This window comes from Mytilus californianus, unplaced genomic scaffold (assembly GCF_021869535.1).
Source record: "Mytilus californianus isolate M0D057914Y unplaced genomic scaffold, xbMytCali1.0.p SCAF_8, whole genome shotgun sequence".
Lineage (NCBI taxonomy): Eukaryota > Metazoa > Mollusca > Bivalvia > Mytilida > Mytilidae > Mytilus > Mytilus californianus.
The window spans coordinates 11,278,190-11,293,991 of NW_026262734.1; the positions used below are offsets into that span (position 1 = coordinate 11,278,190).

At 32.3% G+C, this 15,802-nt stretch overlaps 2 protein-coding genes across 4 annotated transcripts in view; both read left to right on the forward strand.

Moving 5' to 3' along the window:
- The window catches only part of LOC127712352 (uncharacterized), a 143,248-nt gene that overhangs the window by 39,426 nt on the left and 88,020 nt on the right, over positions 1-15,802 (forward strand). The gene's annotated exons all lie outside the window — the stretch shown is intronic.
- Positions 1-15,802, forward strand: part of LOC127712355 (uncharacterized) — a 70,770-nt gene that overhangs the window by 30,892 nt on the left and 24,076 nt on the right. The window contains exon 4 of the mRNA XM_052218729.1: positions 15,001-15,081. Within this exon, the coding sequence (XP_052074689.1) occupies positions 15,001-15,081 (81 nt within the window). The remainder of the gene's footprint in view (positions 1-15,000; positions 15,082-15,802) is intronic.

The following is a 15,802-nucleotide window of genomic DNA, read 5'->3' on the forward strand; positions in this document are numbered from 1 at the left end:
CGGGTTTGGATATTTTCAATACAAAAACTTGTGAATTTGTTATACAACGCCGCCCAGCAAAGGAGACATAAAGTGTTACCGTTGTCCGTCTGTCTGCACGTACGCATCAACAATTATTTTCCGTTCTCTACCGTTAGTTTGCCTCAAAATATTATGAAACTTATACACAATGCTTATGAAACCCCAGATCATGTTTTAATTTGGGTTTCGTCACTTTTTACAGTTCTTGAGTAATTGCCCTTTATAATTTTATAAAGCTGTATATATGCAAGCGAGGGCATTGTCACGGAAGGCCTGAGTAAAATCATACATTTGACATATCTACAGGGAAATGAAGCAGTTGAGTTTGTGTGCAAGGTGGTTGGGACTTCCAGGAAGACAAGTTAATAGCTTGAAGAGAGCATAGAAGACGAACAAGAAGGCGTAGACAGCAACGGGTGCCCAGAAATCTAGATAAGGCAGCGGCTGATTTATCCTGTGACCACTGCATGAGCAAGCATGTACGACTGTTGCAATAGCTCAACAGAGACGACCACAATGGCTATAAATTCTTCCTTAGAGATATGTAGACCACCCCTAACATTCTTGTTGAACGAGTCAGACCAGTCTCCCAATAGTTTAATATGCCTTGATCGGGCTTGATCGAGTTAATCTGCTCGGCAGTGTGGACATAGCTTAAGCGTCTATCAGTTGATTACGCGTTCAATAAAAGAAAATACAATACATGCAGGAAAGTAACTTAGCTATACTTTTCTAAGATTTAAAATCCTTATGTTTCAAATTTAGAGCAAAGTGCTGTCAACAAACAAGCTGAAAAAGGAGTTTCAGTTCAAGTTTAAGTTGAATTGAAGTCTGAATTCGAGTTGGGTTCAACTTCAAGTTTAATTTCAACTTCGAGTTCGAGCAAAAGTTCGAATAACAGTTCTATTGAGAAATCGAGTAACTGTAGACGAAATTGAGTTCAAGTGAAAAATCTTGTCCAACACAATCGAGAAAACAAAGGTTTATTGAAACATAACAAAAATTAATACTAGGATATAGAATGGTGAAATTGGATAACCAACTGATAAATTGGCACAATTACAAATTGAAAGAATGAATAATAATCAGAAAAGTAATGATTCTAGAGGAAGCGGGATAATGACTTTTACCGTTGGTCACTTAATAAGCCTAACTTATACATGTTATAGAAAAGATCTGAAAAAAAGCATTTTAGTCCACTCAAACAATATTTTGTGATTCATTTAATGCTTTTAAAGTCTCTATCGCATGTATATAAGGGTACATCACAGAACATGCGGTATGTGGTTAAATAGAGATGAAAAAAATCGTTTATATGTGTGGTGGGCTACATGTCTTCATTTCTCTATATATTTGTGTTGTCCATATTCTCTCTTCTGAATACATATATACATATATTTATATATAAGCACACCAGTATTCTCTTTTTTTTTTAAATATTCAGGTCTACCCTTTATTTTTATTTGCCCTTTATCCACTGTGTCATATATTTTCTATTTTAGCCCATAATCTGAATTCTGTAAACCCCACCAAGTCTCTTTGTAGTTGCATACAAATATATTTTATAGATTATAATGCACTTTTCAATTTGGTCGTAATAAAAATGAAACAACGTCAAGAAGTACCTAAACTACATTAAATAACGAAACTAGATTTAGAAAAAAAGTAATGATTTGGAAGATTTTGAAAGACCTTCCATGAATATCAAAAATAGAAATATGCTACAATTTCATTACAGTTTCATATGTAAACGCCTATAAGGTTGTAGAAGTAAATGACTTGAAATGACTATTTCGTAATTGTATAGAGATTGACATATACATATGGTATATAGTATGTCCCGCATTGAAAACCGTTTATTTTATACGGTTTTTGGCTTGTGTGTTGTTGTTCTTTTCTTTGCCTTTTGAATATTGTGATGTTATCTGATTACATATAATTCATCTTCCTCTAATCTTATTTTTGTCATACTCTGAAATCTACAGATTTTAGACACCAAAGATCACTTTTGCAACCTTGTGATTAATTGATAGATTGTTGGTGATTAACGCCACATTCATCACTTTTGGCTATTTATATTGACGCCGGAACGGTGTACCCGGAGAGAACAATCGACCTTTAGTAAGACAACTGACAATTCTAGTCAATTAAGATAAGAGTCAGCCCAGTCCAACCAAAGACTTGAATATTGTAATTTGATGCGTCTTAGTTGGGCACGTGTCATTTAGGAGTACATGTAGGAGCAAACACTATAGTCGGATAGGAGTCAGATTAATGTGTTATTGTTTGCTGTCTTACAATCGATTTATTTGTGTCCATATCTTAATGGAGTGTCTATTCGTCCGGCTAGTAATAGTGAAAAATCTTTATTTGTCCGGCCTTCCGTTTGCGAATGCGCAAATCTCTATTATCTATAAAAGAGTCATGTGGCCCTGAAAGTGTCCCGGATGAGGTGTCGGATAACAAACGCGCGTATGCAACGGATGTTTTGAGAATTGGAGAACGCGTGATTTATATTTAAAGATGTCATAAAGAAAACTAGAGAGAATGTGATTGCTTCAAAACATTTTTTTTTATATATTAGTGATTCCAGAACAATAGCTTAAATAGTATACATGTAAACTGAGAAGAATAAAGCCTGACATCAAACTGAAATTGCTGATTTACCCCATGGAGGCAAACGCATTCGGATAATGACTAAATCAAATATGCTTGAATTCATTATTTCTAAGTTCTACCAAAACAGAGGTCTTTGAACATGCACTGATATACCTTGACTCTGAATAGGATATCAGGGTTGGAGTAACCCCCCTTTTTTTAATTCTGTTTATTATTTAACTTATATTTCTCTACTGTAAACACAATCTTACCGTGGCTTTCGGGGAAGGTTACATGTGCCTACCGTTCTCTCTTATTTCCTATGAGTCAATAATCCCCGAACATTTTAAATAAAAAAATCGTGTCTGAAAATCATTTGACGACCTGATTTGAACCAAACTACAAAGAAACAATAAATTCAGAATCTTTTTTTTGGAATCATAGACGTCTATTAAGGCCAATAAGCAGTGGTCAGACTCTTTACCTTATATGAAATTAATAGGTAGAACAAGTAAAAAGATGAGCCCCTCCCCCAAACTCCTTTAGAATAAAAAAAAATCTTAATAAAATGTATACTTTGTGGAGAGTTGTCTCATTGGCAATCATACCACATCTTCTTTTTTTTTCTATTTGTAGTATATTCATTTACATTTTGATTTGTTTCAATGAATGAATGGAAATAATTAGCACAATTTTTTGCCAAGACTATAAGTAACTAATTCAAAAGTGTATTTTCTGCATAGATGTTGATATACGATTTTAACAATATTTCTCATAACTACTCAGCGTTTATTTTTCTCCTTAAATCACGATGCTATATCTTCACTATTATATTTTTGGCAGGGTAAATAGCAAAATACCGTAAAAATGCTATTTGTCCGGCTAGCCAGATGAATAGACATTTTTGACTATGTGTCCGGCTAGCTAGCTAGCTACCCGGACGAACAGCCACTGCCTATTTTTAATGAAATACTCTGATACAGCGGGAAATGACACGTATACTCAATTCTACCTTTATTTCTCAACACAAGGTAGCTGTATAATAGTTCGTTGGAACACGCTGATTAAGTGTAAACACTTCATTATATAAAATATGTAAGAACAGACTGAAATCACTATAGACCAAGAGTTGTAGATGCTGTTAATTTAAAGGGCATTCTAGTAAATAAACATTAAAATGAGAAACCCAGAAGGGAACAACACAACTAACAATACACCATTTATGTGGAACGGGGACCCAGTTATTTCCCCCATTGAAACGCATTGAAAATCATAGTAAATAAATGGGGTGCTGTCCAATAAATAATTTTGATAGCCACCTTGGGACTTCTGTTTCACGTTAGGCATTTGTTTCGAAGTTTCTAAGTGCAATCTCAGTGCCTCATGACCGGCATTCCGTTGCACAATTTTGTTTTGATTGACAACAGGGTAGGTCGGTCTACTTCCGGGGAAGAATAAAGGCTAGAATTTAGGCAATTTACTCTATGTACCAACGCCAGATTACATTTAAATCAATCAAAATTTTTACAGAAATTCAAGCTAGAAAGCCTACCCATTCAAATAAATCTACATTCAGTTACAGAACTTGTGTAATAATAAAACTACACCATTTTAAATAAAAGTTATATATTTTTTTTAAGAACTACATTCGTGGGTACCGGACTGGTTGCCGTAACTGGGATCCTATTCCATGTGAATCAAGTGATACCAGATCTTCCAAAGATGATTTAGTTTCTTTTTGAAACAAGTGTTGCTCGAGCTTCCGAAGGTAAAACGTACATGTTTGTTTTATTTATCATTATTCTTTTCTGTATTAAATTATGCAAATTTGCGGATTCGAATAGTCGAATGCTCTAAAAATGATCGAAATCCCGGAAAGATTATAGTGTCGTCGCCAAATTGTTTAAGGTCAGCAAATGTGTTATTTGTATGACCAAAATTGACCCTTCCAAATCTGCATAAAATGGTCTTCTAAGCAGTATTTAATTACCTACTTGTATATTCACTGTACTGTACATGCACAATGAATATGGTAATATGGAATTTAAAAAGACCCCCCCCCCCCTTTTCTATAAAAAAAAACAAGAAGTATTTGAACAAGGCAAACAACTGAGTCATAGGGAGCAACTATTTAACTTCAAGGGAAAAGGGGGAGTGGGGTTGGACGGTTATTGTTTTTTTTAGTCAGAAAGCGAACATTTGTATTAAGTTCTTCGACGCTATAAATCAAATATATATTTTTTTACAAAATTTAACACTTTAAGGTAGGAGAAAACCGGAATTCAGATATTCTTTTCGTCATCTGATTGACCAGATATAATGTTTTTTCTTAAGAAATACCCCCTCCCCCTTTTTCCTCCTTTTCACTTTTTAACCTTTTGAAGTGTAATTGTGACAGTCGTTCCCCAATTAATTTGTGCATGTTAATATTTTACATAATAGTATCAGGTCAATAATTTTTAATCAATTTTGTGTACCTTACCTCGGAGATTTTAGGGGGAATGGGACTTCAATACTTAATTGAAGTGATAGGACATGCCGCTGGAATATGTCACATTTTTGGCTTGAAAATATATGTATATAGGTGGGGAAAACTTTGAGAAATATATGATAGGGTCAATACCGTTTCATTGCTTGTTATATACAAAGCCATCCAACTTTCTTGGTGCTATGACTGGGTTTTTTATCTATAAAATTCACATCTTTTGACAGAGGTATACATTTTTAAAACTTATTCATATGAAAAGAATATCAGCGGCATCCCCTATCAATTAAGTATTGAAGTCCTCCCCACCCCCAAAAATAATCCCCGAGGTAAGGTACACATAAATTGATTAAAAACTATTGACCGGATATAGTTACATGACTCTTTGGAATATAGATATAAACATCCAAAAATTAGTTAAGTCATCTGATATTCTCATCTTCCTAGATCATCTAATTTAATTAAAATATCATATCTATATGAATGGCATTACATCTGTCTTTTTGTAAAAACTATTTATATTTACACGGTATCTATTCTGAAATCCTAATGCTTGAAATAAAAGGTATATATAATGGCTATAAGCAACTGTAACCTTTTCATCCCCCCCCAAAAAAAAAAGTTGCGTCCCTACTCATTACTTCTTCACGCGAACCCCAAGTCCCACTTATATAAAAAAAAAACTATTTTTTAAACGTTGATCGTACTAGTATCCTTTTCAAATGGAATTTATCTTTTTTATCCAAGAGAGAGAGGGAATTTGTAAAACATACTACTTTACCGAATAACCGTAACACATGTACTTTTAGTCTGGGAATATATAAGTCAGCAGTTTATCTTGATAACATCAAATTAATAATGTCAAAACTGTTGTAACCGCATGCATCAGGTTTTCTAACCACAAAGATATCAAATGCCAAGCCTATCCTTGATGTAAAAATTCTGGCGGGATCTTTACTGGTATTCAGTAGAACAACTTGAATAATAAACTAATGATTTTTTTTATATCAACTAATTAGTTAAAAGTAGATATTTTTGTTATGCTTTCGTACAAATTCATTCAATACGTGTGATTTTATTATTATCATAACTGATGCATGTGTACATATTATCTTTTTTTTTAAATTATTCTTGTGCTTTCCTTCTAATAATTTGGAAACTTACAGAACATGAGAAAGGGGACGACCATTTGATATTATTTTAGGGGGAGAGGGATGGACAGTTTGACTGATCAATTATTTACATCTTTTACTAAGAATGTTTTATTTTTATTATTTTTTACATTAGTTTCAAACATTCTGCGCTGCAGCAAAACATTTTCTGTCCATCTTGTGCAAATTCTTTATTTTCAGCTCATACCAAGCCAGATTTAACATTTTCCTAATCCTATACCCCAACAGAAAGTCAAATGGTCGTCTCTTTATAATTCAAAGTAAATATTATGAAAACAAAACGTCATCAAGGACAGACTTTAGATATGAATAAAAAGAAACTGAAATTGCTGATTTACCCCATGGAGGCAAACGCATTCGGATAATGACTAAATCAAATATGTATACATGTAAACTGAGAGGAATAAAGCCTGACATCAAACTGAAATTGCTGATTTACCCCATGGAGGCAAACGCTTTCGGATAATGACTAAATCAAATATGCTTGAATTCATTATTTCTAAGTTCTACCACAACAGAGGTCTTTGAACATGTACTGATATACCTTGACTCGGAATAGGATATCAGGGTTGGAGTAACCTCCCTTTGTTTAATTCTGTTTATTATTTAACTTATATTTCTCTATTGTAAACACAATCTTACTTTCGGGGAAGGTTACATGTGCCTACCGTTCTCTCTTATTTCCTATGAGTCAATAATCCCCGTCAATAGAATGTGTCCATAGTACACGAATGCCCCACTCGCACTATCATTTTCTGTGTTCAGTGGACCGTGGAATTGGGGTCAAAAATCTAATTTGGTCTTTAAATGAGAAAGATCATATCATAACATGTGTACTTAGTTTCAAGTTGATTGGACTTCAAGTTCATCAAAAACTACATTGACCAAAAACAGACGAACGGATGCACATACCAGAAAACACAATGCCCTCTAATATCGTAGGTGGGGCATAAACATGTTTACAAAGGAGCAGATTGCAGATTAACTATATAGTTAATAGGTGCAAAAAAGTGCAATGATTTGTTTTCAATTCTTACTTGATTACAAAACCATAATACTATCAATATTGTTCTTTCTACAAAAGGACAAACAATCGTCCTGAATATGCATGAAATATTAAAACATGACGTTCAGCAACCAACAATTATTCATACACTGAGGAACATACATTTGTGTATTCCGTGTGAACATGACGTTGTCTCCTTTCCTCTATTTTTTTGGGGGGGGGGGGGGGGGGGGTGGAGGGGTCTATTATTTCTTCATAAATAGGCACAAATATTTTTCTTGCACCTTAAATTCTCCGTTTGATTAATACAAAAATGGGCACCGATATATTTCTAATTTCTAATTGACTTGATGAATTAAAGAAACCTTCAGACATCTATAACACCTTTTTTTTTTTACCTATACACGTATTTTGCTGTGTTGGTTAACGTTTTCAGAGTTTCATGAAAACTTCTAACGAGCTTGAAACAAAGCTAGTTTATTTAAGAAAAAATACAAATAAGGAGAATTTGTATTATTGCTAATGAGACAACCGAAGTGCATGTATGCAACTATAGTCAACACCACAGCCTTCAACATTGTGGAAAATCCATACTGTATATATAGAGGTTTATAGAATATAAATGTATGTTTGGCACTTTCAAACAGTGTGAAACATGTACATTCATAAAAACAAAAAAAGTTTAATGAGTTTGTTAACTAGTGGGACATAATTGTTCAATGAAAGGGTATTAATGGTTTTATATCCAGAACATGTCAATGTTTTGCACGTTTAAGTAAATATACATTTTCGAGATTCATTTAATGCTTCAATCGGACTTAAGTACGTGTTTAAAATTGCCTAGTGTCTTAAATTTCCAATTTGTGTTAATATTTCATGAATAGAAATCGATTTTCTTTACATTATTTTTTTAACAAAGTCTGCTGGACGTCTTATGTTCTGGTATCAAATCCTTTTCTTGAGATGGACGGCTGTTTAACTGTGCGGAATGTATAAATACGCGGCCACGTTAGATCGGAACTTGGACGTAACATCACAAGCTTCGTGTATATGGTGTCACTCTCTTTGCATGCGTAAGAATCATTGAGGGGTTGGTTGACATGCTGGTGACCTGTTGCTAGATAAAATGTCTATCCTTATCAATACTTTAGTGCTCCAATTCTTAACATTCACACAGATCAGCCCTTTCAACATGTTCAGGATATCGTATCCTTTACATGCATGACATATTTGACACTGGACATAAAACCATCAACTATCAATCCTAGTATTGCTGCAGCGAACAGATCAAGTAAAAAAAATAATGAAGGTTGGTCCTTAACGATTTCATTAGCACATACAAATTGTATATTAATCACATATACATATATATGTATACAGTCCTCTGTTCTCGCATCTTTCTATATATCCATCACAGTAGCTCTGGTAAAAAAAAAAACATTTGAATTCGTGTATTCTTTTGAATGGTTTCTATTGAATTATGACAGGTTCTGATTTATGACAGATATCGATGACTATTTTAAAATTGAATAAATTTCCTGAAAATGTAAAGTTTAAAATCAAATTTGTCCTTTTTAAATTTGAACATTTGTTTTTACCAGAGAACAGAAGTCGAATGGGGAAATACAAAAAGCACAGGGTTAAGATATTTTTGTATCGGAAGTTTGCTTTTACTATGATCTTTGCTGAACCACGATTTTATGACGGAAAGACTCCGGAACATCTCGTAATTGGTCACATCAACAAATTGAAGTGAGGGGGATTGGGGGACTGTAAGCAAAAGCAAAGTGTTTCAAAATAGGATATACCTTCAACATCTGATAAGAATAAACATATTTTATTTTATATTTTAGTGATGTGTCTGTAAGTATAATGACAGAAGTAAACTCAATAGATATAAGAAGATGTGGTATGAGTGCCAATGAGACAACTCTCCATCCAAGTCACAATTTGTAAAAGTAAACCATAGTAAGTCAAAGTACCGTAACCGTTTTCAATACGGAACTTTGGCCCACACCGAACAGCAAGCTATAAAGGGCCAAAAAAAACTAGTGTAAAATCATTCAAACGGGAAAACCAACGGTTTAATCTATATAAAAAAAAACGAGCAACACTTATGAACCACAACAAAAAACGACAACAACTGAACATTGACCGCAGGTTCCTGTTTTAGGACAGGTGCAGACAAATGCAGCGGGTTTAAATGTTTAAATAGGTACCAGCCTTCACCTTACCTGGAAGCCTGTTTAATATGTATCGGGAACATATTAGTATTTGGACCATCTGCTTATATACTCATATTGCCGACGATACGTGTATGGTCCGGGTAATTAACACGATCAACGTTGATAAGGTGTACAACATAAAGTTAAGAATTTCTCAAAAATTAAATTTTGACACAATCAATCATATAGTAGCCATTGCTACATGATTAATTTAATAATGTGAATATTACTTGGAATAAATATTATAGTTAACTATATGTTAAGTGGCCATTATCAATTTTCCATAAGAATCGCAATATGTCGACTTTGGAAAATTACATTTCATTTAGAAAAATTAAAGTTCATTCAAGAAATATCTAAATGAACTGTAAAAAAGAAAATTGCGTAACTTACTTGCACTTTGGTCTTTGAACACTACAGATTTCTCCTTTTTTTTAAAATTTATTTGGTGTTTGAATTTGTTTTATAATAAATTATCATATCTAAACGTTTTAGCTCATTTGATCATTTTTTCATTACCCCATATATTCCCATCTTACAATGACAGTAAGTTAATATTAATAGGAGCAAGAATACATCAGTTTCAAGAAAAAAAGTAGAAATAACAATTGAAAAACTAAGAAAAAAAAAAAAAACATGCCCCTCCTGCACGAGATGTCATTTAAGGGCGAAAATCGGCAGTATAAAGGCGATTTTTTTTAGTGACTAAGCAAATAAAAGATAACAGATACAATAACAGTCTGACAATATGTTAGACAATGATTTGTGCTGTGTGTGCCTGCAAAAAAAGCATATGGTCTTGTTAAAATTGAGAATTGAAATGGGGAATATGTCAGAGTGACAATTAAACAAGCCGTCCAAAGAGCAGACAACAGCAGATGACCATATACGCGTATGGTCCTACTACACATATGGTCCGGACACCGTACAAGATTTCGTGATCCCATAGCAAGAGTAAAGGGTGAACGGAATCCCTGCTCAAATAAAGGAAACTGGCAAACGCATTGGCTAGTAGTCAAGTGAACATCTATAACAGACATTTATACATAGGTTGAGAAACTCTTCTTACAAAATATAAATGAATGGACACACAAACGCTAGAATGGGTAGTTCTTTTTTAGTAATATGATGTAGCAATGGGATGCAATCTTATCCCAACTATATATCCAGTAAGCAAAAATTGACTTAACCCCAATAATCGAGACATAACTTTTCATCTTTTGGTAAATGTTTGCCATAATCTAACTAATATGATATGTGTTGAGCTCTTTTTGAATTGTTATTACAAAATACTTTCCACTAAAGTTTAATGTTGTATGAAAAAGTACTTTCTTGTAAAATATATATGTTGACAGACATATTAAGCTTATTGTACGATGATTGTCTAACGTCCATTGGCAAATATTTCACACGTTTTGGGACGACAACACAATGAAAACATTTTATGGATAAATACATTTGGAATCTCAAATTGAATTACCGAACTTAAATAAAGAAAATTGCAGTATATTGCTGGGTAAACGAATAATTCTCGCAAAATTTTAAAGATATAAATAAGAAGATATGTGGTATGAGCGGCAATAAGATAATACTTCATGCAAGTAACAAAGTATAAAATATTATTAATTATAGGTCAAAGTACGGCCTTCAACACGAAGCCTTGTCTCACACCGAACAGCAGTATACGCGTATGGTCCAAATACTCATATCCTCCGGAATAAATACATTGTAAATTGCCTTTCAAAGTTCCTACATAAAGAAGCTATATAGGAACCTGCTACAAGTAAATAACGACACCGTAAAAGACTTCGAGAGCCCATAGCAAGAGTATACGGCTTGTACAGGGTATGATACGCCGTGTTATGGAACTGTACCGGAAGAGGGGTGATTACACATCCTAATTACTCAAATATTAACATGAAATTTGCCTAACATACCAAAGATTATTTGTAAAAAAATAACTATATGAGGTGATTAATTGTTGTAAAAAAATAAAATCCCAGTGGAACTTTAATTCCGTTTCTGATTTGATTAATTTATACTTTTTCTATGAACGCCAAATTTACATGCTTGTTGTTCGGTGTGAGCCAAGGCTCCGTGTTGAAAGCCGTACATTGACCTATAATATTTTACTTTTATAAATTGTTATTATGATGTAGAGTTGTCTCATTAGCACTCATACCACATCTTCCTATATCTACATAAAACCTACATAAATAAACAATCTTAAGTTGATGGTTTGTTTTTGGTATATATTAGAAAAACTGCCACATGCATGTTTCTCTTTTTCGATGAATAATTGATTTTTTAAAATGAAAAACATTTCGATGAAATAAAAATACAATGTAGGTGGTGCTTAACTTTTGGCGGACTGTATATACATAAACACGTATGAACATTTTATGTAGACAAATTGTCATTTGCACGGTATTTAGATTTCAAATAAAACCCATATGAAGCATGTTAAGCAGTTCATGTATATCTTCAAATTTTATTTCTTTTAAGTCTGTTCCTATTCCAATATAGTATATTATGATCAGTTTATTTATATACTACTATAGACCCGCAGTTAGCATGTGTCACTGGTTTTGTATACATTTTGTTAAATTATCAGAAAGTACATCACTCCAAGCAGGTGCCTACCGATAACATTATCAACAAACACAGATGTGAACCAAAGAAAATCGCATTCCTAATTATCTATGTTTACATTTTGAATTATAATATGATTAATATCATATGGCTATTTCTGTACAAGTGTTTACTCCATTGTGTTGTCGAACCATAAATATGCATATGAAGAACGTATTAGATACGGATCCCTTGTGTATACGCAGTCGACGTTTTTTGTCTTCTCCTTGGAATTCTTTTTTTCAAATTGGTTTTGATTTTATCTGAAATGACTGAGCCAGATAAATTCTCTAACTAAAATTAAAATGAATGAAATCAAAATATGAAAATCATTTTAATTTATCAAACCCGTTATCAAAGTATTTGATACAAATGATGCCATTCTCTACCTGTAATCGACAGAAAAAGACATCCCATCACCTCATTTCCACTCTAATGGCAGTACTAAAAAAGGTTGAAACGTTATTCACCATTAAAGGGTCTTATTTTTTTTTACAACAGCTATTTATTACCCATTATTGACTACTGTTGTACAGTATGGGGTCTTACCACAAACAGAAATCTGGAGAGGATACATAAGCTCCAAAAACGTGCTGCAAGATTAGTTTTATCTGTTTCTTTTGATTTTCAATCAACATTAATGTTTAAAAAACATGCATGGATGACTTTATTTACGAGGATACACTATTTTTAAGCTGTGTTAATGTTTAAATGTATGAATGGTCTAGCACCTGATTATCTATTTATTAAATTTACTGCTTGTGCTGATATTTATAATTATTGTCTTAGGTCGACAACATCAGGACTTCTTCATGTACCAAGACCTAATTATGATTTTTTAAAAAGAACATTTAAATATTCTGGTCTTATTACCTGGAATAATTTACCAAATAATATTTATCATAAAGAAATAGATAATTTAGATACATTTAAGACCAACTGTTCAAACTATTTTCTAACTGAACAGAATAAAGATGCACGAAACTGATGTATTTTTCTTCTTCTATTGAATGCATATGTACTTATTAAATATTTAAGCTGCTATATTTAACTGTATTATGTATTTTATTTTGTATGTATTTTTATTTTATTTTTCTCTTTTCTATTTGTATTAATAGTTTTTGAAGGCCTCATGGAAGATTAACATGTCATTATCAAATGTGTTACCTTCGTTAAATAAAGAATTTTATTATTATTTATTATTACTGATTTTCTTAGATTTTTTTCTGATTTATTATGATAAATCATGAGTAGTTCTGTTATTGTAAGTAGCTTGAAATGTCAATTTGATAAAAATAATGTATTTTGCCTGACCAGAAGTCATCAATACGTGATATCATGACGTAGGTTTGCCCTGAAGACTGAGACACCATTCCTTATTCTTTGGTTTCAACTGATATAACTGATTTTAGTCAATACTTTTAAGTTTTATCCTGTATTAACTTAAGAAAAAGTATAAAATCATTTTATGATTTTTTTCTTATAGAAATATCTGACAAATGTATGTAGAAATATGCACATAATAAGCTTTTAAATGTACAAATAGTTTCCAATTTAACTGGAATGTAGTGAACAAATTTTCTCCGATCAATTTATGCTGAGTAAAGATTTTCCCAAATAACAATAGGTTATTTACAAAATGTGTTTATATCTCTATGCCATAAAAAAAAAATGAAATGTATAAAGACTTTGTGTTGCAATTTTGACTGGCACCCATAATTCTACAAATTTCATCTGTGAAGCATGAAATATCCGCCTCATCGCATAGAATTCTAATGCCGATTTTTACACAGGCTATTGACAGGACGTAATAATTATTGTCATACTGCAGTTATCAGTTTTTGTAAAGAAATTGATTGTTAATCTCCCGTTGTTAGATTTATAACCGATTTTACAGTGTTTTTAGAAACATGTTTCTGTGAATTTGCATTATTTGCCGTCTATTATTTGTTTACAGAATTTATAAATTGAATATAAACTCGCAATTGACCTCCACGTGCATTATTGCTATGTCGTAGACTGATAAACTAGTATCAAACAAAATGATTCTTTCTTGTCAATAACATCCAACTTTAAATAATCTTTAGTCAAGTCTGATTTATATACTCAATGTGTGTTATAATACTCGTAATTCCAACCCAGATCCATAAATTCCTACATGTAAATTTCTCGATTTTTTCCGACATGAAATAACTATTATTAATTGAACATCGGTTATTAATTTATTTCCTGTTTAATATTCAATTTTAAAGTTCGACTTAGGCATTCGGCTTCTATGTATTCTTCCTTAAGTCACTAAGATATTTGGAGACAAATTGTTTCAGTGATTGGTGGATATTTATTACTTAATATCCAGTGGCAAATATCAAGGGTGAGGATTTAATTGTTCAAGACAAGCTACAAACTAAATAGAAACATAATATTTCTTGGTATCATGTAATTATATTATGTAACACTTGGCAGGACGACGAAAAAACCTATTTCAAATATACTGTAAAGATAATAATCTACATATTTAAAAAAAAAAAAGCATGAGCTAATTAGAAAATGAAGAAACGTAAACAGCATAGGAAAATGGGAGTTTGTTATACAACTTTCTATTTTATATATATAACTTATTATAATAATGAGTTGTCTTCCTTTCAACTTCGTTTAAGACAAACGTTGTTATCTCCCATGTCAGTTTTGACAAGAAGCGTCTAAGAGAGACAACTCCACTTTGATCCTATATTTCAATTAAATTATGAAATTTCATAATATTATGGTATTTCCTATTTGCCTCGACTGTTTAAGGAATAATTTGCTGATAGGTTATATATATGGTGTAGTGTAGAGCATAAGTTTTTATCTTTTCCATTTTAGATCTAAATATTCTGCTACCTACTCTGTTTGGTTCTATTGTAACTATTGTAGTAGCAGTTATAGGTGTCAAATCTAACTCAGGTAAGATAATAACATTACTAAAAACAAGTACATAAATAATATATAATGAAAATCTATTATCTTACGAATCCACCATTTAAATCCTAAAATGTGACATCAAATAACGACGAAACTGTTTGAGAGAAAGAATAACATATAGACAATATGCGTTTCCTGTCTTTAAATGTCAGTTGGATAAGTAAGGTGGACATACACAGTTTAAAGGAAAGCGTTAGCAAACATAATTTATCGTTTCCTGAGTCCAAATGCATCAATTAATTGGGTGATATTATTTTTAAATCTTTTTTTAAGTAATAATTTTCCTTTTTCCTTTTTTACAATTTGTCTTTGGTTTTCCAATGTAGAGCACTCGTCATATTATATACAAATGACACTTCCTTTCAGCTGAATTATTGATACGCCGACAAAATAACAAATGGTGACGTGAACTACATCCCATCAAATGAATGTTTATTATTCGGTCGTTACAATAAAGTTTAACAATGACTATCAATCATATAACAATGTCCGACACAATTTTCTCTTCACCGCTTCAGAACTGACAGAGGTATGATTTGGTACGGGCATGTTGTTTAAAATAAAAAAAAAAAGCTATTTACATGTCGTGCGTCAGAAGCGTTTTTCTGGAAATACCTTCAACAAAAATCATCCAAACATAAACATCTTAAAATCAGGTTGGTATAAATACATAAAAAGATTAAGAGCTGTAGGTCAATTTTGA